This window comes from Oryctolagus cuniculus, chromosome 11, assembly GCF_964237555.1.
Source record: "Oryctolagus cuniculus chromosome 11, mOryCun1.1, whole genome shotgun sequence".
NCBI classification, from domain to species: domain Eukaryota; kingdom Metazoa; phylum Chordata; class Mammalia; order Lagomorpha; family Leporidae; genus Oryctolagus; species Oryctolagus cuniculus.
In genome coordinates, this window is record NC_091442.1 from 64,850,030 (window position 1) to 64,877,291 (window position 27,262).

The 27,262-nt window shown below is 38.7% G+C and overlaps 1 protein-coding gene across 6 annotated transcripts in view; it reads left to right on the forward strand.

The window, feature by feature from the left end:
- MON2 (MON2 homolog, regulator of endosome-to-Golgi trafficking) overlaps positions 1-27,262 on the forward strand; it is a 124,885-nt gene that overhangs the window by 88,542 nt on the left and 9,081 nt on the right. For 3 of the 6 annotated variants that reach the window (XM_002711305.4, XM_070052565.1, XM_051846365.2), the window contains 8 exons: positions 2,146-2,289; positions 2,914-2,931; positions 3,222-3,350; positions 8,221-8,411; positions 12,313-12,373; positions 13,002-13,125; positions 18,136-18,343; positions 22,640-22,722. In XM_002711305.4, the coding sequence (XP_002711351.1) occupies positions 2,146-2,289; positions 2,914-2,931; positions 3,222-3,350; positions 8,221-8,411; positions 12,313-12,373; positions 13,002-13,125; positions 18,136-18,343; positions 22,640-22,722 (958 nt within the window). Of the gene's footprint in view, positions 1-2,145; positions 2,290-2,913; positions 2,932-3,221; positions 3,351-8,220; positions 8,412-12,312; positions 12,374-13,001; positions 13,126-18,135; positions 18,344-22,639; positions 22,723-23,714; positions 23,830-27,262 lie in introns of all 6 variants that reach the window. The other 3 variants (XM_002711303.4, XM_070052566.1, XR_007919691.2) reach the window with 2 other exon arrangements.

Here is a 27,262-nt window from a genome sequence, read left to right on the forward strand (position 1 = left end):
TCTGGCTGTTGGGGATGTTAGAAGAGTGAACCAGCACATGGGAGCGTCCTGTCTGTCTGCTGGGTTATATGATTCTCTGCCTCTCATAAAAATAAATCAGTCTTTAAAATAAGTATACTTTTTATGCATTTTTTATTTTTTTCTGTTCTGTTTTTGTAGTTTTTTTGTATGTTTATACTCTAGCTTCTCTTCAGATTAGATAAATCTTTCACCTTATACGGATTTTTGACCAGTAAAGAAAAGCCAATAAAATGTTTTTTCTTAGATGGAAAAAAATGTGGTTCCACAGGATACATTTTAAGATTGCAGTATTTTCTTTTTAAATCAGTAATAGTATTGTTAGTTTTATTTTAATAAAGGACCAATGAGAACCAGAATATATAAGGTCATTATTAAGACATTTCCAAGGAAATTTTTTTTTTTTTTTTTTTTTTGGACAGGCAGTGTGGATAGTGAGAGAGAGAGACAGAGAGAAAGCAGAGAGAAAGGTCTTGCTTTTGCCGTTGGTTCACCCTCCAATGGCCGCCACAGCTGGCGCGCTGTGGCCGGCGCACCGCACTGATCCGAAGGCAGGAGCCAGGTATTTATCCTGGTCTCCCATGGGGTGCAGGGCCCAAGCACTTGGGCCATCCTCCACTGCACTCCCGGGCCACAGCAGAGAGCTGGCCTGGAAGAGGGGCAACCGGGAAAGAATCCGGTGCCCCGACCAGGACTAGAACCCGGTGTGCTGGCACCGCTAGGTGGAGGATTAGCCTAGTGAGCCACAGCGCCGGCCAGGAAATTGTAATTCTTAGCTTTCTTAGGTATCTGAATAGGCTTTTTGTTTTTTTTATTGACTGGAAAGGATTCAGTTAGGGTAACTCAGTCTCTTTTTCCATAGTAATCACTGGTTTGTTTAAAATATTTTACTTTTTTATTTTGAATAAAGTCTGTATGTTCAAATACACAGATATTAAATGCACATAGTACTGTTAAAAATTAATATATGCATCGTTTTAGAAACAAATTTTCATAGAGGATTGACTTATTTTTCCAGCTTCAGTTTGTTTGATGATTTATTAAAGTCAGTGGACCAGGCGAGGTGCAGACATCAGCTGTCATTTCCTTGAATTGATAACACTTAAATCAAAGCCAGTGTCATCTTGGTCAATGAAGCATTCATAATGGTCTGATGGCTGTATTACTGAGCGAAGGATCAGATTGTCGACTCTTGGGACTGCTTGGGACTTCTCCTTAAGTGCTTGCCCCTTTTCCAGTCTGTTAAAATGTAAATCATACCTTATTAAAAAATTGTTTTATTGACTGATTGACAGTTTTAGTCCACCTTTATTTAGTAATACAGCCTCAGTGTTCTTTATTAAAAATACTTAGAACCGGCTGGCACCGTGGCTTACTAGGCTAGTCCTCTGTCTGTGGCGTCAACACCCTGGGTTCTAGTCCTGGTTGGGGTGCCAGATTCTGTCCTAGTTGCTCCTCTTCCAGTCCAGCTCTCTGCTGTGGCCTGGGAGTGCAGTGGAGGATGGCCCAAGTGCTTGGGCCCTGCACCCGCATGGGAGACCAGGAGGAAGCACCTGGCTCCTGGCTTCAGATGGGCGCAGCGCGCTGGCTGCAACACGCCAGCCATAGTGGCCACTTGCGGGGAGAGCCAACGGAAAAGGAAGACCTTTCTCTCTGTCTCTCTCTGACTGTCTAACTTTCCTGTCAAAAAAAAAAAAAATGCTTAGAACCAAAAATGTTTCAGATTTTGAATTTTTTCAGATTTCAGAATATTTGCATATATGTAATGAAATAGCTTGTGGGTGTTCATTTATGTTTTATGTGTATCTTATATACATAGTCTGAGATGATGTTATACTATATGTAGTGCGTTTGTATTTTGACTGCAACTTATCATATGGGGTCAGATGTGAAATTTTCCATTTGAGGCTTCATGTTTATGCTTAGACAGTTGCAGTTTTTGGAGTGTCTGAGATTTCAGACTTTTAGATAAGGGCTGTTTAAGTTGAAATATCTCAGAGCTTATAATAGATGGTACAATACTTACATAAAATATTTAAGTCTCTTTGGTTAAACAAATGCATATACAGTAAAGAACTTAATGGAGTTCAAGTTATGCATTCTAGTGTTCATATTTTGCTTTTATAGGCCATATGTGTTGGACCAGAAAACATGCAGATAATGTATCCAGCTATATTTGACCAGTTGCTGGCCTTTGTAGAATTTTCCTGTAAACCTCCACAGTATGGACAACTTGAAACAAAGCACATCGCAAATGCAAAATATAATCAGGTAATTTACTCTAAATTTTATTTACTCTGTAAGATTTCATGGCTTATAAATAATTCCACCTGAGATGGCCTTTGATTTTACAGGAAAATAAAATTTTCATTCACAGAGAAACTTAACATGTGTCTTTTACCAATTTAAACTGAATTTAAATATTATTTTGGAAACCATTTCTATGTTCCTTTTCTCTTTTTTTGGACTTTTCTCTCCCAAGCGGTCTTTCATAAAGTTTGGCCTTTCACATTACTCTACAATATAGCTTTCATGAAAAATAGGTTTCTTTCTACCTTTCATTGCTGCCGCATCCCACTACAGAATGGCATCTAAATCCATAAACCTAATCTTCTCCAAAATAGATATCTATAATGTAAGATGAAGAAATTTGTACTAAATAAGAAGTTTCCACTGCTGGTGTGAAATTTAGTTGGATTTTACCTAAAAGATTTTTATAGCCTTAGATGGCAACTTTTAACTGCATTTTGGCTTTAGGAAAAGTAAATTTCTAAATGCATGCAAATGCTTATTTTGTTCGCTGAACATAAAATTTTATATCAACAGAAAAGTAGTTTCAATATGTATTAACTTTTCTCATTCTATTTGTCTTGCAACACAATGGAATCACAATAGATCCAACTATTTGCACCGGTGAGTTAAATTTCCTAAAATTGTCCTAACCTACTGGCAACAAATAAAGTTACATTTTTCCCAGTTCTTGGTAGAATACTGTATGTGCTTTTTCCAGTAGTTTTAATTTTTGCCTCGCTGAAAATTACTTTTTCATGGTGTACATATCTCTTTGAAACCTTTGCATGTAATATAATCTGATCTACAACCAAGGCCTGAACTTTAAGAAAAAGAAGCTTTCTCTTTGAGAAAAGTATGATTCCATTTAAAACTATTTATTTTTAACTCTATGTGAATATATTACTTTCTAGGCGGAATGGGTAGCCTTGAATTATGTACCATTTGCTGAAAGATCTTTAGAAGTAGTTGTGGATTTATATCAAAAAACAGCCTGCCATAAAGCAGTGGTGAATGAGAAAGTACTCCAGAATATTATTAAGGTATCTTTTTTTCATTTCTACCTTTTATTTGATGATGACAGTGTTGTATTCATTACTGTTTAAGTAATATATTATCATTGCAATAAATGCAAAATATACTGTATATTATTTATTGTGACATTTCTCCATTTATGGATTGTATTTAGCAAATTAGCTTTCTGAAGTGTGAGGTAATATTTAATGAAGAATATTTAAAAATAAGTATATAGTTATTTTCTTAAATTTTGCATTTTGAGACAATGAGGATTCTGTTTTTTAGGAAAGTGTTTCCCAGACTTTCAGGTTGATGGGGCCTGGTGTTGTAGTACAGTGGGTTAAGCCACCACGTGCTAGAGGCATCCCATGTTGGAGTGCCAGTTCAAGTTCTGGCTACTTGGCTTCTGACCTGATTTCTTGCTAATGCGCCTGGAAAGGCAGTAGAAGATGGACCCTTGCCACTCAAGAGTAACAGACCATGATGGAATTCCTGGCTCCTGACTTCAGCATAGCCCAGACCTGGCTGTAGTGTTCCTATAGAGAGTAAACCACAGATGGAAACACGCATGTTTGCATTCTCTCTCTCTCTCTCTGTCAGTTTTGAAGGATAAACCTAAACTTTGCTCTTCCCCCAGCATGGTTGTTATCGAATAAATGTGAGTTCTATGAACTGTCTTCCCTGAAGGAAGAAGGCCTTTTCTCTGTTACAAGATTCGTCCCTCTCTTTACATCCGTCCTTATTTCCTCTTTCCTCTTTATTACTTTACTTTATTTTATTATTTATTACTATATTTATTATGTATATTATTTTATATATAAAATATATTTGTATATAATATGTAATTATCTATAACAATATATAATATTTATATTACTATGTTTATTATTATTACTTTATTTACTTTATTACTTCCCTCTTTCCACCCTTCTTTATTGGTGATTCTTTATTTCATTTTCTTTTCAGCAACCTTCTCCTTCTCCTACAAAGATTATTAACCCTTTCATACAAGAACTTTCTCTTAACTCTACTTGCTACCCAAATTGCCATCCTCTTTTAGCTTTTCTTTACTTCCAAATTCTTTTATAAAGTTTACAGCCTTTATTTAGATACTACTCATGTAACCTATTTTGGGTTGCCTTACATCCATATTGCTCTATAGAAACTGCTTTTTTTAAAGTTGCAGAAGACTGAATCTTTAAATTATCAGTTATTCTATTTATTATCTTCCCTACAACATAGTATTGCTTTTGCCTTCTTAAACGCTTTCTTGGGGCAGGTGGTTGGCCTTGTGGTTGAGACACCCTTGTCTCATATCAGAGTGCCTAGATTCAGTACCTGGCCTGGCCTCCTCACCACAGTTTCCTGCTGACATAGACCCTAGAAATCAGCAGTGATGGTTCAAGCAATTGGGTCCCTGCCATCCGTATAGGAAAACTACATCTAGCCCAGTCCCAGCCATTGTGGGTATTTGGGGAGTGAACTAGTGGATGGGAGTGTACAGTCTCCCACTCTTCTCTATCTCTCTGCCTCTCAAATAAATAAGAAGCAACTCATACATCTCTTAGCTTTTGTAATACTTCTTCCCTTTACCACTCACCTCACCAAAACTCTCCCTGCCCTTCTTCATTTATTGAGCATATTTTTAGAGCACTTCTATTACCAGATACTAATTAAATGTTACAGAGATAAAAATGAGTAAGGTAATTTTATATTTAGTAATTCCATAAAGGAAATAGAAAAAGGCAAACAAATACTAATACATTACATTCTGTGCTAGCAAAGACCCCAAAGTAGAGGAAGCGTGCATTCAGTTAGAATAAGCAATTCTAAATTGCTGTTTGCTTGCTGCTCTGATTTTGAGCTAGTGAGCCTATCTGAGAATGTTTCTCATCTGTGAAAGAAGGATACCTGGCCAGCACTGTGGGGTAGCTGGTTAAGCCGCCACCTGCAGCGCCGGCAACCTGTAAAGATGCCAGTTTGAGTCCTGGCTGCTCCACTTTGATCCAGTTCCCCGCTAATGCATCTGGGAAAGCAGCAGCAGATGACCCAAGTGCTTGGGCCCCTGCACCCATGTGGGAGACAAGGATGAAGCTCCTGGCCTAGCCTGGCCGTTGCGGCCATGTAGGGAGTGAACCCGTGGATGGAAGAGTATTCTGTTTCTGCTTGTCCCTCTGCCTCTCTGTACCTCTGACTTTCAAATAAATAAATTCTTTTTAAAAAGGATAATACTGATACCATTTGTATGAGAATTCATTGAGGTACAGCATTTAATCAAATTTTCCCAGTGGTCACTGCTGAATAGAATGTTGGTCCTCCACAATAAATGAAAAAAGTAATTGAACTACCATAGGGATTTTGGCAAGAATTAATAGACATGACACTTGAATAAGTAAGAATTTTCTAAGTATAAAGAGGGAGAGGGGCATTTTTGGTAACCAGCAATATAAAAGATTGTAGTATATTTTCAAGCAGTGTTGAGAAATAACAGTTTTAGGAGTTCACAGGATCTGGAATAAGTCTGAGAAAATATACATATATATGCTCACATACATACATACATATAAAGGTATAAATTGAAAAGATCATCTATTCTTAATGTTCTTTTGATATCAGCAAAATGTAAATTGCAGTAAGCACATGCTTTTATCCAAAATTTAGTTATAAAGTGTTAATTCAAAATGTCCCATGTGTGGTCTAGTTTTTTTTGGTTGAAAATGAGATACATTCATTGTGGTTTAGGAGGTAAGGCTGCCACCTGCAGGGCCAGCATCCCATATGGGTGCTGGTTAGAGACCCAGCTGCTCAACTTCCGATCCAGCTTTCTGCTATGGCCTTTGAAAGCAGTAGAAGATGGTCCAAGCCCTTGGGCCCCTGTACCTACCTGGGAGACCCAGTTTTAAGAATAAAGGAAATGTTTTGGCTTGCTTACTTGGGAAATTTAGAGAGAGGAGGCATTAGGATTGGTTGGTCCAGTGGTTCAGAAGATAATTTCTTACTTCTACTTCCTAATTGTTGTTTCTCGTCATAGCTATAGGCCAGGTACAGGATTGTGTGTCTAGTAGGAGAAGAGTGTGTCTGTCTGTTATGTTCATGTAGATTTTAGCCAGGGTAATAGAGTGTATTGATTAGCTTGATAAACTAATCATCTCCTTACCCAAATTCACATATTGGAAATGGAGGTAGTTTCTCTCAAAGCATATGGGTTTTGTGGAGATGGAGAGATGAGAAAGGGATAAATAGATTATGAATAGACATTATCTTTTAATGGAGACCCATTTCATGCAAATTGGGATGGTTCATATGTTCACAGTGTGAATACTCACTAGTAATTTGAGTGGAGGATGATATTAGGTTTTTATATTCTTGAAATATAAAGATTTATTTCTTCTCTTTCTCAGTAGAATTTTTATGTAAAAGCAGAATTTTTCTTCTAATGCAAATTATCTGATGATTATGCACTGGGGTAGATCACTGTGATAGTCTGATTAGTCTGATAGTTTGGTTTGTCTTTTGGTTGTCAGAAATCTGATCAGAAAAGGCCATTCTGATGACCAAGTTAACTTTTTTATGAATAAAAGTCACCTACCTTCAAAGTGGATGAGTTAAAAAGATGGGTCTCGGGACTGGCACTGTGGTATAGCAGGTAAAGCTGCGGCCTGCAGAACCATTATCCCATATGGGTGCTGGTTTGAGTCCTGACTGCTCCACTTCTCATCCAGCTCCCTGCTAATGTGCCTGGGAAAGCAGCAGAAGACAGCCCAAGTACTTGGGCCCCTCCACTGATGTGGGAGATCCGGTTGAACCTCCTGGCTCCTGGCTTCAACCTGGCCCATCCCTGGCTGTTGGGGCCATTTGGGGAGCAAAACAGCAGATGGAGAGCTTTCTCCTCCTCTCTCTGCCTCTGCCTCTGCCTCTGCCTCTGCCTCTCCGTGGCTCTGACTTTCAAATGAATAAATAAATCTAAACAAAAGGAGAAAAACTGAAAAAGAAAAAAGATAGATCTCAACATTTTAGTTAAGATGTATAGTTCAAATGCTCTACCCCTGTACATTCAGTGATCAGAGATTAAATCATCATCTTCAATAATGCGTTTTACTGAACTATTTGGAAAAGGAAATAAAGCACATTAAAATATTAGAGTAGAGGGCTGGTACTGTGGTGCAGCGGGTAAAAGCTCTGGCCTGCAGTGCTGGCATCCCATGTGGACGCTGGTTCGGGTCTCAGCTGCTCCACTTCAGATATACTCCCTGATAATGTACCTGGAAGAGCAGCAGGGGATGGCCCAGGTCCTTGGGCCTCTGCACCCATGTGGGAGACCTGGAGGAAGCTCCTGGCTTCTGATCAGTTCAGCTTTGACTATTGTAGCTATTTGTGGAGTGAGCCAGCAGATGGGAGACCTCTCTCTCTGTCTCTACCTCTCTCTGTAACTTTGTCTTTCAAGTAAATAAAATAAATATGTTTAAAAATGGAATATAAAATTTAGAGAATTTCAGAGGTCTAGCCAACCATTAGTGGGAAAATACTAGTATTAACCTCTGGGATGGGAAATTTTCATCACAAACTAATCATCTTTCTGCTGGATCTGTGGCAGAATTTTCTAGTTCTATAATACCAAGTTGAGAAAAGCTGCAATAAATGTCTTACTCTTACCTTTTCAGATAAAATCCTATTTTTTATAATGAATAAACTGAGATTAATAAGTATTTATGCAGTGTCATTGTTTGTAAGATGGAGACAGGAATTAAAAGTGTATCTTTTTAGGCAGTAGGATTTGAAAGCCATGTCTGAGAAATGCTTGTGCTATTACTTTTTCTCTCTGCTATGGTGGTTTTTTGCAGTAAAAGTATATGTATGTATATTTATTGTATTTATCTTAAACTGTCTTATTTGCAGACTCTTAGAGTTCCTCTCAGTTTGAAATACTCCTGCCCTTCTGAAAGCACATGGAAACTAGCAGTGTCTTCTCTCCTCAAAGTTCTTTCTATTGGGTTGCCTGTTGCCCGGCAGCATGCTTCTTCTGGAAAATTTGACAGTATGTGGCCAGAACTAGCCAACACTTTTGAAGACTTTCTCTTTACTAAAAGGTCAGTTCTTTCATTTTTAAAATTAAGATAGCCTTTCAAGAAGTGGCATATTATCTGTGCAGTTGCTCTAAAAACAATTTTTACTTTTACTATTAATGTAATTGACTGTTAAGATTGCTAAATTGTACACAAAATATAACTCAATTAAGCATTTATCCACCATTTGAATTTTCTGTAAGCAGTGAGAAATGTTGCTTTTCACAGTGTTTTTAATTGTAAGGCAGGAATCTTAAATATAAGATCATTTGAATGCATCATAATTAAAGAATCATGATTTTAAACTAGTGAAACACAGAAGATGATTTTTTTCCTTTTTCCTTTTGGGATTACCACAATAAAACAATTTTAGAAAATCAAGATCTTGGGGCTGGCACTGTGGCACAGGCATGGGCATCCCATGTGGGTGGCGGTTTGAGTCCCAGTCCTGGCTGCTCCACTTCTGATCCAGCTCCCTACTAATGACCTGGGAAAAGCAGCAGAAAATGGCCCAAGTACTTGTGCCCCTGCCACCTATAAGGAAGATCCAGAGGAAGCTCCTGGTTCTTGGTTTTGGCCCTGCCCCGCCCAGGCCATTGCAGCCATCTTGGTAGTATACCAGCTGATGGAAGATCTCTCTTCTCTGTTGCTTCCTCTTACTGTAATTCTGACTTTCAAACAAATAAATAAATCTTATAAAAATAAAGATCTTTTATGTTCCTAAATTTATAAATCCTTTAATGTAATGCATACATACTTTAAGAGTCTATGGATAACTATGTCTTTGTGACGTTTCCTAAATCTTTGGTCCAGTCTGCAAGCTATTTTGGCGAGGCAGTACAATAAAGAGAAAATACAAATAAAAGTCAACTAGAAGAAAAGATAGGCTTTGGACATCCTTGAGGGCTGTCCTAAGTAAATAGTTTAGGGAAAATAAAAACCCAAAGTTGACAAAAATCACTAAGTGCTTCTCAAAAGAATGGAAAATACATGTTCACCCAAAAACTTGTACACCAATGTTCATAGCATTCTATTTTTTTTTTTGAAGATTTATTTATTTTACTTGAAAGAGTTACACAGAGAAAAAAGGAGAGGCACAGAGAGAGAGGGAGAGAGAGAGAGAGGTCTTCCAGCCGCTGGTTCACTCCCCAATAGGCCGCAATGGACAGAGCTGTGCTGATCTGAAGCCAGGAGCCAGGAGCTTCTTCTGGGTCTCCCACGTGGGTTCAGGGGCCCAAGGATTTGGGCCATCTTCTGCTGCTTTCCCAGGCCATAACAGAGAGCTGGATCGGAAGTGGAACAGCTGGGTCTTGAACTGGTGCCCATATGGGATGCTGGCACTGCAGGCATTGGCTTTACCCACTACACCACGGTGCCGGCCCCTCATAGCATTCTTTATATAAGACAAGGGTGAAAAATGATCCTTTGTGTACCAACTGATGAGTGGATACATTGAATGTGGTATAGCCATATAGTGGAATATGTTTCAGCCATAAAAAGGAATAAAGCACAGATGTATGCTGTAACATTGGTGAACTTTCACGATATTATGCTAAGTGGAAGAAACCAGACACAAAAGGCCACATTTTGTATACTCTCATTTATGTGGTACATACACAATAGGCAAATCCATAGAGACAAAGTAGATTAATAATTCTCAGGGGTAAAGAGGACTGGGGAAATGGTGGGTAAGTACTAAAGGATACAGAGCTTCTTTTGAGAATGATGAAAATTTTCTCAATTAGAAGTGGTGGTGGTTGTCCAACTTTGAATATACTGAAAAGTACTAACTTATACTCTTTAAATATGCTGCAGAGAAAACTGTCAAAAATACAAATAGTACTTTTCAGTTTGAAGACATTTTAAATAGACTCCTGAAAAGAATTTTTAAAAATTACCGCTGTACTCTTAAAAAATTTAGGGAATTTAAGATCTTATATGGCTCATTTGTACTAGAAATATTATCTGCCTTAAAAATGTAGAGACTAATTCTGTTAATCATCAACATTTTTAAAACATGTATTTATTTATTTCGAAAGAGTTACAGACAGAGAACGAGATACACATACACACATCTTGTATCTGCTGATTCGCTGCCCAGATGGCTGTAATGGCCAGCTCTGGGCCAGGCTGATGCCAGGAGCTTCATCTGGGTCTGCCACATGGGAGGCAGGAGTCTAAACACCTGAGCCAGCTTCCATTGCTTTCCCCAGGCCATTAGCAGGGAGCTGGATCAGAAATGGAGCAGCCAGGACACTAACCTATGCCCATTTGGGATACTGGCTTTGCAGGTGGCAGCTTTACCTTCTATGCCACAACACTGGCCCCAATCATCAGCATTTTTAAAAGCTTAACCTATTTCTAATATACTCTACTAGGGTTTCTAGGATCAAGGTACTTAGTTTGTGCATGATTAATTTCTTGATTTTATAAATTGTGAGGATTAAGCAAAGTGAGCCTCTAGGGTTTTTGGTTTTGTATGCCACTCTTTTCTCTTCCATAAACTTTTTTAATGTTCAGTTCAGTGTTTCTAATGTATAATTCAAAGAGCCTTAATAATATAACTGTATATTTCTCATAAGGTTTTTGTTTTTTATTGGTGATCAGCCCATCTTTTAGCACCCTTGAGCTTCATCACAATTCTTTTAATATCAGTCACTAAGGTCTTACATTCCTTTGTCATAAATTATAATAAAATACAAACTTTTATCTCTAGGAATACATATAAGATCTGGAAAGATGCTTTGATGGCAGTGGTTGTGAAATTCCTGCCTCTAGTTCACATTTGGGTACATGTGTGAAATTTTTCTTGTAGGTCCTACTACAAGACTAGTTAGTTTAGAATGTAAATTCCATAAGTCGTGAACTTACTTTGTTCACATTTGGATCTTGAATACCAAAAATAAAATGCCGGATATGAAGTAGTTGGTAATCAGTAAATATCTGTTGAATAAAAATTGTCTAAATGAAATGAACATAGTGTATCCATATAGCCTTGGATACAAAATGGTAAACCTCTAAATCTAAATGTGCTAATACTATTTTGACATCCTCAACATAATAATAAAATGATGTAGGCTCTCATAGCAAATAAATCTGGATTCAAATTGTGACCTTGCCATTTACTTGCAGTGTGTCTGAGGGGGGCATATTAGCCATTCTAAATTTCAGCTTCCCCTAATGCTGACTCCATAAAAATGATAGTAATACTTACTATATGAGATTCCTGTGGGAACATATAAGATTAATACAAATAAAGTTCTTACTACAGTGGCTACTTCTCTAATTTTAGGTGCTGTTGTTTTTGTAATAATTGTCATCCTATTCTCAAGAATTTTTAAATACTTAATATTTCACCATTTAAAAAGTTTATGACCATTTTACTTATTATTATTATGAGCCACAGAGTCTGGAATCCACCTTGGTCCTCTCAGAACTGTTGATTGTCTCTGTTCTTGCTGGAATAGTTTCTGAATCACTCTTCCTCTTTACAGACTTGTCTATCTTTATTGTAAAGATGTTTTAATACATCACTGTCTCTGAGTGAGTAATTTGGGCTTTCTTAAATCACTGCTACCATAAGTGAATTCAGGTATCTTAATGATAATTTTTTTCTATAGCTGCAGGTGAAATAATGTCTTTGCCTTTACTTGTTCATTCATAGTATTGAAAGAAGTTTAGTTCTACAGATTTTGTATAGTTTAGGATTGGACCAAGCATTTTTGTGGTTGAGTTTCATGTTTGTAATTAGCTTAGTCATTTATACTAAGAAATTTAGTGAAAAAGAAATTTAGTGATAATGTTCCAGCCTGGGTGGGGAAAATGTATTTGTCATCTCGGTATTGTTTCTATTTTCTAATTTGTGTTTCCAGGGAGTATCTTATCCTTAAAAATCAAGTATTTACTTTTTTTTTTTTTTTTTTAGCATACCTCCAGATAATCTCTCTATTCAAGAGTTTCAAAGAAATGAAAGTATTGATGTTGAGGTGAGAAAGCTATTTAAAACATTTTCCTGTGACCATTTGTGAAAATCAGGCAGTAGAAATGTTGAAAATGTAGTACCGCTAAAAGAATGAAGCACTAGGTTAAGACTGAACCTAAAAGCATTAAAACTCTCTAAAGTTTAAGGTTGAATTTTAAAGCAGACATTTTTAAAATGGCCTCCTTAGTAGTGTGCTACCTGCATATTAGAAATATGCTATTTGACAAAAATAAATATAGTTATAATTTCTCATAGCTCATAGTTTCTAGTTATACAAAAGTAATTTAAATCATTCTCAGTCCTATTTTGGATTTTTTTGTTCTAACATGAATAAGTTTCATATGCTGACAGTTCTTTTCTATAGCACTATTTTTGGTTGTTGTGAATATTAACATTTATGAATGTGCTGGCACTGTAAACAGTTATAATATTGACTGTTTTATACTAAAATAGGTGAGGGAAGCAGACTAATAGTCATCCTGTGTGTGAACATTAAAATGTTCATGTACTTCTATTGAGGAGAATTCTTTTACCTACGTTTAAAATATGGTTTGAATTTTATGCTACAAATTTTGAGTCATTCAGTCTTTTTCAAGAAAAAAATACATTTGAATGTGTGCCTTTTATTTTAGGTAGTTCAGCTTATTAGCACCGAGATCCTACCTTATGCCAATTTTATTCCTAAGGAATTTGTTGGTCAGATAATGACTATGCTTAACAAGGGCTCAATACATTCTCAATCTTCTTCATTTACAGGTATGTTGTTTTAATGATTTGGGGTAGGCATTTACAGAGTTTTGAATTACTTCTGAAGAAGTTGACAGAGAAATGTTTAATCCTGTGCTTGTGTTAAATATGAAGCGAGGAACTGTGAAGTAATTTTTATTTTTATTTATTTGGTTTTAAAGAGCTACTTATTTATTTGAAAAAGAGAGAGAGAGAGAGAGCGTGCTCTTCCATCTGCTGGTTCACTCCCCAAATGGCTGCAACAGCCAGGGCTGGGCTAGTATGAAGCCCGGAGCTTCTTCCAGGTCTCTTATGTGGGTGACAAGGGCCCAAACACTTGGGACATCTTCTGCTGCTTTCTCCCAGGCCATTAGCAGGTAGCTGTATAAGAAACAGAGCAGCTGGGATAAGACCTGGCATCCAGATTGAGGCTGGCATCACTTGCAGTGGATTTACCCACTATGCCACAATACTGGCCCTGTGAAGTAATATGTAGAAATGTAATATACATCTGTAAGCTTTATGAGGTGAAAATGTGAATACTGTATATGTAGCCATATTTGCAAACTCTAGTAAACTAAATTGTAAAGCACTTTTGGAATCCACTGAAGTCATTGCTGGCTCACATAAATTAAGAGTTTTGTTAAGTCATAGATTATTAGAAAGCAGTATTGTATAGAAAGAAATGAGTGTTTATTCTACCGTTTAGTAATTGGGTCACTTCTTAGAGTATCAATTTTGTAATAAATAAAATGAAAATATTAATACCAACCTTTTAGAACTATACATTTACAGAGTCCCTTAAGAAAAATATAAGATGCCTTAACATTTGTTAAAGTAACCAATAATTAGTGAATGCCTACTATGTACAAAATTGTATGCTAGAATATGATCCATTCCTTACAATATTTCTGTGAAGATAGGTATCACCGAATAATAAAAAGGGAAGTGGGTTTAGAAAAGTTGAAAAAAATTGCCCACCAACTTCAGGCTGTAGGCCAAATTCATATTAAGAAAAAATATATACTTCTTTTCATTGTATCTTACTGTATTAATTGAGAGCTGATATGTAAGTTGCTTGTTATTATTTCTGTTTTTATAAATCTGTGCTCAATTTTATAATTGTGGTATCATAATGTGATTTTTCTGTGCAATGGTATGAAAATTATAAATGTATGTCATGTGAGTCTCTAATCCTCAGAATGTACTGGAGTGGAAATTAACTCCTATTTTGTGCTCAGCACTTAAAAGAGTACTCATGTACACAGTTCACCACTAGATGTCTCTCAAACTGCTTACTTGCACAAGCCAGATTTTTTTTTTTTCCTCCTAGCCCTGACAGTTTTAAAAACTGGCCTGGTAGAGTACAAGTTTAACAAACATGAGAATCTCAGAAAAAAACGTTTTTTTCAAATCAACTTATGTTAATGTAGTCAACTTTTAAAGAGTATATAAAATTTCTGAATAATTTCTAATAAAACACCTATTGCAAACAATATTCATGATTATTGTAAATATCCTGGACTACATAAAAGCAGTTGAGTTGCAAAGTATCCCTTTTCTAGCAATTTTCTGATATCTCTTGTTGTTTACAGTAGTGGATGTGTCAAGACAAAAATTGTGTGTGGACATTCTTCTAGTGACTTTGCCATAGACACACATGTCTTCCCATTGTTAACTTGGAGTTTTCTTTAAACGTGTACATGTAGAGTCATTATTTGTTAAGCAAGGCTAGCTTTTAAACAGGTTATAGTGATTGTTGTAGTCCCATACTCTTAAGTGTGATTTGATTGCCAAAGCACACAGGCACAAAAGATAAAGACCAAAAACAAATGAGAAATGAAAGAAACTGGGAGGTAACAATTAAAATGCAGAGCCAAAGAAAACATAAAATTGCAATTACAGTTTAGGATGATCAAAGAAAATATGTATTGAAAAGGAATTAAAAACAAGAACTCTTGAAAACTAAAAATGTGATATCTGAAAAAAGTGACAAATTGGAAGAAAATAACCTACAAGGTAGAGCAAAAACAAAAAGTAGATAATATGAAAAGAAAGAAATAAAATGAATCCATGGGCCTAATATCTGACAATAAGTCTTCCAGAAAGAGAACAAAGAAAATCTGGGGGGGGTCAGCATTGTGGCACAGTGGGTTAAGCCTCAGCTTATGATGCTGGCACCCCAAATCAGAGTGCTAGTTCAAGTTCCAGTTGCTCCACTTCCAGTTTCTTGCTGATGCTCCTAGGAAGGCAACAGAAGATGATCCAAGTACTTGGAGCGTTGCCACCCATGAGTTAGAACATGGTAGCTCCTGTCTGCTAGCTTTGGCCTGTCCCAAACCTGGCTTTTTGGCTGTTCGAAGAGTGAACCAATGGATGGAAGATCTGTTTTTCTTCTCTCTTTCTCTCTGCCTTTCTTTTTCTCCCCCTCTTCTCCCTAACACCCCATAGCCCTGCCTTGCAAATAAATAAATCTTTAAAAAAAAATTGGGAGAGGAAATCATCAGATAAACTGAAGAACTAAAATAGTAAAACTTCTAAATAAAAATGGTTAGTATAGGCCAGTGCCGCGGCTCACTAGGCTAATCCTCCATGTTGCGGCGCCGGCACACTGGGTTCTAGTCCTGGTCGGGGCGCAGGATTCTGTCCTGGTTGCCCCTCTTCCAGGCCAGTGTAAGAGAGTTAGTATACATCAAAAGTTAGTATACACCAAGGCCGGCGCCGCGGCTCACTAGGCTAATCCTCCGCCTAGCGGCGCCGGCACACCAGGTTCTAGTCCCGGTCGGGGCGCCGGATTCTGTCCCAGTTGCCCTTCTTCCAGGCTAGCCCTCTGCTGTGGCCAGGGAGTGCAGTGGAGGATGGCCCAAGTGCTTGGGCCCTGCACCCCATGGGAGACCAGGAGAAGCACCTGGCTCCTGGCGCCTGCCATCGGATCAGCGCGGTGAGCCGGCCGCAGCGCGCCGGCCACGGTGGCCATTGGAGGGTGAACCAACGGCAAAAGGAAGACCTTTCTCTCTGTCTCTCTCTCTCACTGTCCACTCTGCCTGTCAAAAAAAAAAAAAAAAGTTAGTATACACCAAACATGTAAGAGAGAAAACACACACATACACACAATAAGGCATGTCCTAATGAAATAATAGCATACCTGGGGTAAATAGAAGATCAAAAAAAATTTCAGAAAGAAAAAAGAATGAATTATATATCAGTTGACATTAGGATTCTCAGTGATAGCACTACAAATAAAAAAGTTTTTTAGGCCAGCGCTAGGCTAATCCTCCACCTGCGGCACCGGCACCCCGGATTCTAGTCCTGATTGGGGTGCTGGATTCTGTCCCAGTTGCTCCTCTTCCAGTCCAGCTCTCTGCTGTGGCCCAGGAAGGCAGTAGAGGATGGCCCAAGTGCTTGGGCCCTGCACCTGCTTGGGAGACCAGGAGGAAGCACCTGGCTCCTGGCTTCGGATTGGTGCAGAGTACCGGCTGCAGCGGCCATTTGGGGGTGAACCAACAGAAGGAAGACCTTTGTCTTTGTCTCTGTCTCTCTCTCTCATTGTCTAACCCTGCCTGTCAAAAAAAAAAAAAAAAAAAAAAAAAAAAGAAGAAAAAGTTTTTTAACATGAACTTTCATACCTAGGCACACCATTGAACAAGTGTGAGTATAGGACTGTACTTCTCAGTTTTAGCATGCATCGTTATCAACTGGAAGACAAGTTTCACTGAGCTATGTGCCCAGAAGCTTTTGAGTCATTATGACACAGGTGGAGTGTGAGAATTTACATTTTAAAAATTATTCAGTATTTATTTTCATCTACTTTAAGAGTAACCATCCACTGGTTCACTCACCAAATGCCCTCAATAGACAGGACTATATCAGGCTAAAGCTTGGAGCCCTGGTCTCCTAAGCATGTGGTAGGGACCCAAGTACCTGGGCCATCATTTCTTACCTCCCAGACTACATTAACAGAAAGCTGGGTCAGAAGTTGGGTAGCCAGGACTTGAACCGGCACTCCAATATGGGATGCTCTCATGCCAAGTGGTGGCTTAACCCACTGTGCCACAGTGCCTGCTGCTGAATTCATGTCTTCAGTTCTCTGGTGAGTTGACACTACTAGGAGTGGCACAGAGTACCACAGTAAAATAATGACATTTTCAGAAGTGTAACATCTCAAAAGCTTTACCATCCATTCCTTCTTTCTTAGGAAACTACTTTAGAACATGTTCCTTGAAAAAAAACAAAGGAGTAAATCAAGAAAAGGGAAACCATGAGCTCTGGGAAATGAGATCTAACACAAAAGAGAGTGGAATCAAATCCCAGGGTGATGGCAAAGACTAGTTCCAGGATAAAGCAGACATCATGTCTCGATATTGACTAGTCTAGACTGGCGCAGGGGTCATGTTCTGGGAAAGATGTTGCCAGGAGAGGGGAAAAAAGGAAAAGAATACTGCATGTTTACCATGTGGAAAATTATTAAGTGTTTTATAGTGCCGTGGAAGGGTATAGAAAGGCCAAAAAAGAAAAATGTTTGTCCGGCGCCGCGGCTCACTAGGCTAATCCTCCACCTGTGGTGCCAGCACCCTGGGTTCTAGTCCCAGTTGAGGCGCTGGATTCTGTCCCGGTTGCTCCTCTTCCAGGCCAGCTCTCTGCTGTGGCCCGGGAGTGCAGTGGAGGATGGCCCAAGTGCTTGGGCCCTGCACCCCATGGGAGACCAGGAGGAAGCACCTGGCTCCTGGCTTCATGCTCCTGCAGCATGCCCACTGTAGCGTCCATATGTGGGGTGAACCAACGGAAGAGGAAGACCTTTCTGTCTCTCTCTCACTGTCAAACTCTGCCTGTTAAAAAAACAAAAAAAAAATGTTGATGTGATAGAAATGGTCGATCTTTTGTTTTGATATTGTGGAGGGGAAAATTACACATAGGCTGTTCATAGATACCTTTCATCAGATTGATGAATTTCTTTTTATTCTTAGTTTGCTGGAGTTGTTAAAGTATGTTAATTTAACCATTTAAACACTTTAATTAACCATCAAAAATTTAATTTTACAGAAGCAGAGATTGATATTCGTTTGAGAGAGGAATTTTCCAAGATGTGTTTTGAAACATTGCTCCAGTTTTCCTTTAGTAACAAAGTCACAACACCTCAAGAGGGCTACATCTCACGAATGGCACTCTCAGTGCTTTTAAAAAGGTCTCAGGATGTACTACATCGCTATATAGAGGATGAAAGATTAAGTGGCAAATGCCCTCTTCCAAGGTATGTATTCTAGTTTCCTATCAAAAAAATTTTTTTCTTTCTATTCTTAAATAGAAATTTACTGATGTCATTAATAACAGAGAAAATTCTAAAAAGCAAGTATCGGGGCCAACATTGTGGCATAGCAGGTAAAGCTGCTGCCTGTGATGCCAGGACCTCACATGGGTGCTGATTTGTGTCTCCACTGTTCTTCGTCCAATCCAACTCTCTGCTAATGGCCTGGGAAAAGCAGCTGAAGATGGCCCAAATATTTTGGCCCCTGCCATCCATATGGGAGACCTTTATGAAGCTCCTCCCTTAAGGCCGGCCCAACCCTGGCCATTGTGGCCATCTTGGGAGTGAACCAGTGGATGGAAGATCTCTGTATCTCTCTGTCTCTCTCTGTGTAACTTTGACTTTCAAATAAATAAATATTTTAAAACGAAATATTTTCGTAAGTGATCTGAACTAATCTGAAGCTGTGTATAGTTTTATTTATCTAATACCATGTAAAATTCATTGATTACATGTATAACGTAAGACTTACTTGCTTGAGAGGCAGAGTGATAGAAAGAGAGATCTTCTGCTGGTTCACACCTCAAATAGCCATTGTTCCCAATAGGCCAGGTTGAAGCCAGGAACCCAGAACTCTGGGTTTTTCACATGGGTGGCAGGAACTCTAGGACTTGGGCCATCTTCCACTGCCTTCCATGCACATTAACAGGGAGCCGGATTGGAAGCAGAGCGGCTGGGACTTGAACCAGCACTCTGATACAGAATGCCAGTGTCATGAGCAGCAGCATAGCTCACTGTGCCACCAGTACAGCCCTGCTTTAGATATAGTTATGTGTTTATTATGGGATGCTTTTTCAGCCCCCTCACTGGAGATTAATTGTTATATGTATCAAATTACTTTGAATCTAAAAAAATTTGAATTCCAAAATATATTTTCTACTGAAGATTTCTGAATAAGGACTGTGGATCTCTATGAGCAGATGATAATATTTCTCTAGAGTGAAAGTAATAGATAAATCTGTATTCTAAGAACATCCTAGTTGCTTGACAGTCATTTCTAGGTTTCTATGTCGGCAAGCCATACTTTAGACCTTTTCATCTAATGTGCTTAATTAAGCCTTTGAACCTAAACTGATTTCCTTCTCATCTATCCAGGCTATCAGTGGAAGGGGCTGTAGGCCTTTCTGTTAAGCTTAGGCAAATCAAATGATAAATTAAGGTTAGCTTGCAGCTCTGTCTTGTTAATATGAAAATTGGAGTTTAAGGTAAAAGAAATGAAAACAAACAAAATAATATGGGAAACAGTTCTCAAAGTTAGGAAAGAGGGAAATCATTGTGGTTCCTATCTCATAAGGTAATAATTTAGATAAATCACTTGCCTTAAATCTTGTGCACATTTTTTTTGCTTATAAATTTCTGAAGTTGAAATTGATGTCTCAAAAGATGCAGATATTTTAAAGGTTTTGATATGTATTCCTAATTGCTTGCCAGAGATTTGTACCCATATGCATTCTCCTCAGGGTATATGAATGCCCTTTCCCTCAATTTTTAGCATTTTAAAATTAGTTTTCATTTACTATTTATTCTCTTTTTTTTAAGGTTTATTTTTATTTACTTGAAAGGCTGAGTTAGAGAGAGAGAGGGAGAGTCAGAGAGAGAGAGCTTCCATCCACTAGTTCATTCCCCAATGGCTGCAACAGCCAGGACTCAGCTGGACCAAAGCCAGGAGCTAGAACTCTCCCATGTGGGCACAGGGGCCCAAGCACTTGGGCCATCTTTCATGGCTTTCCTAGGTGCATTAGCAGGGAACTGGATTGGAAGTGGAGAAGCTGGGACTTAAACTACTGCCTATATGGGAAGCCGGCACTGCAGATGGTGGCTTAACTTGCTACGCAACAGAACTGGCCCCTATTCTTTTTCTAATTTGTTAAATTAAAAAAAAATTAGCTCTTGGCCAGTGCCACGGCTCAATAGGCTAATCCTCCGCCTGGCGCCGGCACACCAGGTTCTAGTCCTGGTCGGGGTGCCGGATTCTGTCCCCGTTGCTCCTCTTCCAGTCCAGCTCTCTGCTGTGGCCCGGGAGTGCAGTGGAGGATGGCCCAAGTGCACCCGCATGGGAGACCAGGAGAAGCACCTGGCTCCTGGCTTCGAATCAGCGCGGTGCACCGGCCTCAGCGGCCATTGGGGGGTGAACCAACGGAAAAAAGGAATACCTTTCTCTCTGTCTCTCTCTCTCTCACTATCCACTCTGCCTGTCAAAAAAAAAAAAAAAAAAAATTAGCTCTTTTTAAGCCAGCGCCGTGGCTCAATAGGCTAATCCTCCACCTTGCGGCGCCGGCACACCGGGTTCTAGTCCCGGTCGGGGCGCCGGATTCTGTCCCGGTTGCCCCTCTTCCAGGCCAGCTCTCTGCTATGGCCAGGGAGTGCAGTGGAGGATGGCCCAGGTGCTTGGGCCCTGCACCCCATGGGAGACCAGGAAAAAGCACCTGGATCCTGGCTTCTGCCATCGGATCAGCGCGGTGCGCCGGCTGCAACGGCGGCCATTGGAGGGTGAACCAACGGCAAAGGAAGACCTTTCTCTCTCTGTCTCTCTCTCTCACTGTCCACTCTGCCTATCAAAAAAAAAAAAAAAAAAAAATTAGCTCTTTTTAAAATATACCAGTGCTTATTAGCCAATTGTATTTCTTCTTGAGGGGTACTGTAAAGTGGAAGAGTTTTATTTCTGTCAAGAGAAAGAAGGGGGAATCAAGCTACTTTTACTGGTGCTTTATTTTAAGTTCATTCTTCATTGCTAATGTCTCTGAGTAGTACCATCTTACAATTGATTTTGAGCATGTTTATTTGTTGCATTATAAAGTTAAATAAGCCCTATTATGGTGTTGAATGTACTTTTAACAGCATGGTAAAATATATGCCAGGTGGTAATAGTCGTCTGTTTCCATTTAAGCATCTGTAAATCTCTTTTTAGTACTAATTAGTTAAAAAGAAAAAGAAAACCTTTTTAAGATATATTTTTAAAGATATCTATTACAAATATTTCATTTTTAAAAAATTTTAATTTTCAATTATTTTTTTAAAAAATTCAATTTGCTTCATATATACAATTTAAAGAACATAATGATATTCCCTTTCTCCCTCCCCTTGTTTCCTTCCCACCCTTCCCACTTCTTCCTCCCCCCCCCTTTTTTTTAGTCTTTGAGATAACATAGTTTAAATTTACATTACAGTAAAAAGGCTTAATATTTCACCAAATAAAAAGTTTAACAACTAAAAAGCAAAAAGACCCTAGTTTAGGGAATATATACAATAGCTATAAACAATAATTGAACGGAAAGCATTACTACAAATATAGTTTTGTAAAACTTTGTTTTATACCTTTATGAAACCATTGATTAATAGTTTTAATGATCTGTGATTACTTTAAAATTTATTGTATACGGCAAAATGTTCAAAATGTTTAATTTTAAGTAATTATGTGGACAACCATGCAAATACATTTAGAGTTGCTTGAATGAATTGCCTCCCCCTTGTTAATTGAAAATTTATAGGAATAGCCACAAACCTGATTTTTACCTTTAATATATATGTACTTAATATATATGAAATGATTTTTTTCCTTTCTACAAAAATTTGTTAGAGAGAGATGGAGTTGGACAAGATCTTCAGTCCCCTGGTTTACTCCCCAAATACACACAAAAGCAGGAGCTGGCCAGGCTGAAGCCAGGAGCCCAGAACCCATTTTGGGTCTCCCACATGGGTGGCAGGGCACTTAAGTACTTGGGCCATTATCTGTTGCCTCCAAGGGTCTGCATTAGCAGGAAGCTGAAATTGGAAACATAGCCAGGACTGGAACCCAGGCACTCCAGATGTGGGATGTGTTAGTGTTCCAGTTAACATCTTAACCCCTATGCCTCTCACCTACCCCTGATTTTTCATTTTATAAGAATTTAAAACTAGGATGGGTGTCGTAGTGAAGCAGGTTAAGCCACTACTTGTGACAGTGGTATCCCATGTCTGTGTCGGTCTGATTCCTGGCTTCTCTGCCTTGATCCAGTTTCATTTTAATGCTTCCTGGGAGGGAGCAGATGATGACCCAAGTGCTTGGGCCCCTGCTACCATGTGGGCAAATAACTTTTAAAAAATTGAAAACTAACATTAATTTTGCATTGTATTGTACTAGTATTTTTCCAGAGTTCATCTTTTTGTTCATACCTGGTAAAACACACACACACACACACACACACACACACATAAGATTTTTAAATCTTGATGGAAATAATTTCCCACCTTTTTTTTTTATAGGCAACAAGTAACAGAAATCATATTTGTTTTAAAAGCAGTCAGTACTCTCATTGATTCACTTAAGAAAACTCAGCCTGAGAATGGTAAGTGCTTAGAAACTCAGTTATCCAAAATTTATAAAATCTACATTCTATTTGTAATGTACTTTTCTGTTGTTGTTAACTGAATTTTAGGAATGTAAGTCATCAGATGTTCTTTTCTTCAGTTCTAATGCAAGAAAACATCAAATCCATTGTGATGTCAAATAAGTAAAATTAATTTGTATAGTTTTATCCCCTTTATGTTAAACAGCAGTTTGGCTGCCCTTTTTTGGCATGCATATTCGTATTTCATATGTTTTTAATGTGGAAGATCACTGACTTTTTTTGGAAGAAATAGGAAGGGGGAAGTTTGATCTTCACTTCGTTATGATTTACATTATACACTGAGTCATTTTTATACTTCATTCTCATTAGTTTTCCCTTTTTTTTTGCTCATTCCAATTTGTTCTAATTCATTCTTTACCTTATTGCCAGAAATTTTTCCAAATCAGTTTTGATCAGTCATTTCCCTATTCCTTCAAAAAAAATCTTCCTCATTTACCCTTGCCTACCAAATTGTAGAGTACTACAGTCTGCGTCCATTCTATTTATGCTTTATTTCCCACTAGACTTCATTTATCTTACTCTCCTACTAAACTAAAATTGTGAGTCTTTTCAGATATTCCAAACTTTTTGCTTATCCCATTTCCCTGCCTATATCTACCTAGTTTGACTATTTTAAGCCCTGTTTTACATTTCTTACAGGTAAGTGTTTGCATTATAGTCACGCATGTATGTGGCTCACCTCCCCTTGCATTGTAAAAGTCTTGAGAGGCTTTTTAACCAGTTTTCTTTCCTTTTTTTTGGACCATATTTTGCTCAACCTTGAATCCTCTGTCACATTGCTTTCACAGTGGTTTGTTGGAGCAGCCCCTTCAGTGTTTGTTATTGGTCCAGGGCAAGATAAAGAGCTGGTACGAGACTATAAATCAGTTGTGTCACTAAACACACTCTTTGGTTCAGCTGATATTTTTTGTTTTATATTTATTTGAAAGGTAGAGAGAGAAAAGAAAGATCTTCCATCTGCTGATTCACTCTCCAAATAGATGCAACAATCAGGACTGGGCCAGGACGAAGCTAGGAACCAGGAACCCCATCCAGGTTTCTCGTGTAGGTGGCAAGGGCCTAGCCCTAGGGCTATCATCCTCTGTCTTCCCATGCATGTTAGCAGGAAACCGAATTGGAAGTAGAGCAACAGGACTTGAACCAGTACTCATATGGGATGCCAGCATTGCAGTTGGTAGCTGAACAGGCTGTGCCACAATGCTGGCTCAAGCTGACTTTTTTCTAAATATATAATATGACTTTGTTAAAGAAGAAAACAGTATGTTGATTTATGTTCTGGTGCATGTTCCTTCTTTTGTAGCAGAGTGGTACTGTAAACAGTATTATATACTCAAGAGATAAGACTCTCAGTGATGGACAAATCAATCAATCACAGTCTGTCCCTGTCAACTGTTATATAAATAAAGTAAATATACTTTTTTCTGTTTTAAAAGCTCACTTATTAGTACTTGGCCTGGAAAGGGTATTAGACTAAATCTTGAGAGGCAGGACACTTGTACTTATTTAACCCAGAGGGAAGAAGGGGTGGGATTTCTTGGAAAAATTGAAGCAATGTCCTCAATTCATCCCTCAGAGTTCAGATAGGGGTTTTCTGAAAAAAATGTTCTGGTTGATTTTTCAGAGAGGAGAAACCATATATTGACTTTCTAGTGACCAGTAAAATCTTTATTAGGATCAAAGTTGATGCTTAAAAGTGTGTTGAAACATAAACAGGAAATTATCTGTTTTTCCTGTTATTACAGTAAATATACTAAATGTAACCAGTATATTTAAATGCATGGTAGTTGTGTTATTAAACAGTTGTTAAGAATTTAACCAGAATGTATTTAAGAGAGAAAATGGGAAGGAAAATTCTATAACTTTTTTTTACTAAGCCAATGGACTATGGGTAGGACATTGTAGTAATAACAGATAATCTAACTAAATTAATGATAAATAATTGTTAAACAATTTGAACTCTGCCTTGGTATACAAAATGAAGATTTAAGTGAAATGTAGCTATAAATTATGGAGATGAAATTATAACATACTAGAAAGGTATGATAAACATCATTAAGGAGTAAGAAAAACATGACATAAGAATGTCTGACATGGGACCTGCACCGTGGCTCACTTGGTTAATCCTCCGCCAGCGGCGCCAGCATCCCATATGGGTGCCGAGTTCTAGTCCCGGTTGCTCCTCTTCTGGTCTAGCTCTCTGCTGTGACCCGGGAAGGCAGTGGAGGATGGCCCAAATGCTTGGGCCCCTGCACCCGCATGGGAGACCAGGAGGAAGCACCTGGCTCCTGGCTTTGGATTGGTGCAGCAAGGCGGCCGTTTTAGGGGGGTGAACCAACGGAAGAGGAAGATCTTTCTCTCTCTCTCTCTCTCTCTCTCTCTCTCTCTCTCTCACTATCTAACTCTGCCTGACAAAAAAAAAAAAAAAAAAGAATGTCCAACCTTCGCAACAGATATATGTAGTGTTGTTCATAGCCACTCCACACCTAATTCAGGAAATTGGCTATAAGATTTAGATAGTATACTCAAATTCATTTAGAACTTTATTATTATTTCTTTGAGGGGTTTTCAGTGGGAAAAATGGCATTTTTTGACTAATTTTTAAAAATTTTTTTTCATTTTACTTGATCATCATTTAAAATTTTGAAGTAATATACACATGCATGATTCAAAAACATTAAAAGATATACAGAGTAAACTTTGAAATGATCTTTCCTCTCTTCTCTGTTAATTCTTACCTCACCAGCACAACCATTTTTATTAATTTGTGGTTTTCTCTAGAAGTTTGTTATATAAATAAAAAATGCATATCCCAGTATTCCCCCCACCCCAGTTATATACACAAATAAATATCCATGATAGCCCTATTCTACTGTTCTGCACTTCTTTTCACTTAACAGTATTCTTGGAGATTCTTCTATAGCAGTATGTACAGATTTTCCATTCTGATAATTAGATTGAAAATCCCAACAAAATTTATGTGGGTTTTTAAAAACAATTTAAGAAATTTGAGCAGCTTCCCTTGAGTTTTATTTAGGATGCCATTTTAATGTATTGCTGTATTTTTCTGTAATAAACCAAGAATTAGTTTGATCAGTTGCCTTTCCATCTGCGGTAATCTAGATAGGAATAAAGCTATGTATGTAATCTTTTTAAATGTTTACTGAAAGGTTTACAGAATACAAATGGAGCAGATGGTTTAAACATCTTATACCGGGGGCCGGTGCCGTGGCTCACTTGGTTAGTCCTCTGCCTGCGGCGCCAGCATCCCATATGGGCGCCAGGTTCTAGTCCTGGTTGCTCCTCTTCCAGTCCAGCTCTCTGCTGTGGCCCGGGAATGCAGTGGAGGATGGCCCAAGTGCTTGGGTGCCAGCACCCACATGGGAGACTGGGAAGAAGCACCTGGCTCCTGGCTTCGGATGGGCACAGTGCCAGCCGTAGCGGCCATTTGGGGAGTGAACCAACAGAAGGAAGACCTTTCTCTCTGTCTCTCTTTCTCACTGTCTGTAACTCTACCTGTCAAATAAATAAAATAAATATTAAAAAAAAAATTTATGCCAGTGGTTTTTTAAGACTTTCTTTGGTTTGTTTTCTGTTAATTCAGCAAATTATTTTTACAAATGAGATCTGAAGTGGGTTCCCAATCTATAAAGACAGGTAAAGGCAGAATATCTCTAACCTGACCCTCCCCATCTTCACTAGTACCCATAATTCCCACTCTGTTTTTCTTCTCTCTGTCCCCACCCTGAGAAATGAATGGAAAAAGAAGGTAGTTTAGCATTTTCCAAGTTTTTGTTAAAGAATGAATTTTTTAAAAATTTTTTTAATTCTTTTTTTTTTTTTTTTTTTTTGACAGGCAGAGTGGATAGTGAGAGAGAGAGACCGAAAGGTCTTCCTTTTGCCGTTGGTTCACCCTCCAATGGCCACCACGGCTGGCACACTGCGGCCGGCGCACCGCACTGATCCGAAGACAGGAGCCAGGTGCTTCTCCTGGTCTCCCATGGGGTGCAGGGCCCAAGCACTTGGGCTATCCTCCACTGCCCTCCCGGGCCACAGCACAGAGCTGGCCTGGGAGAGGGGCAACCGGGACAGAATCCGGCGCCCCGACCAGGACTAGAACCTGGTGTGCCGGCGCCGCAAGGCAGAGGATTAGCCTAGTGAGCCGTGGTGCTGGCCAATTTTTTTTTAATTTTTAAAGATTTATTTATTTACTTGAAAGGCAAAGATACAGAGAGAGAAGGAGAGAGAGATCTTCCCTCTGCTGGTTCACTACCCAAATGGCCACAATGGCCGGAAGTGAGCCAGGCTGAAATCAGGAGCCAGGAGCTTCCTCCAGGTCTCCAACATGGGTGCAGGGGCCCAAGGATTTGGGCCATCTTCTGCTGTTTTCCCAGGTGCATTAGCAGAGAGCTGGATTGGAAGTGGAGCAGTCGGGATTCTAACCGGTGCTAGCACCTCAGTTGGCAGCTTTACCCACAGT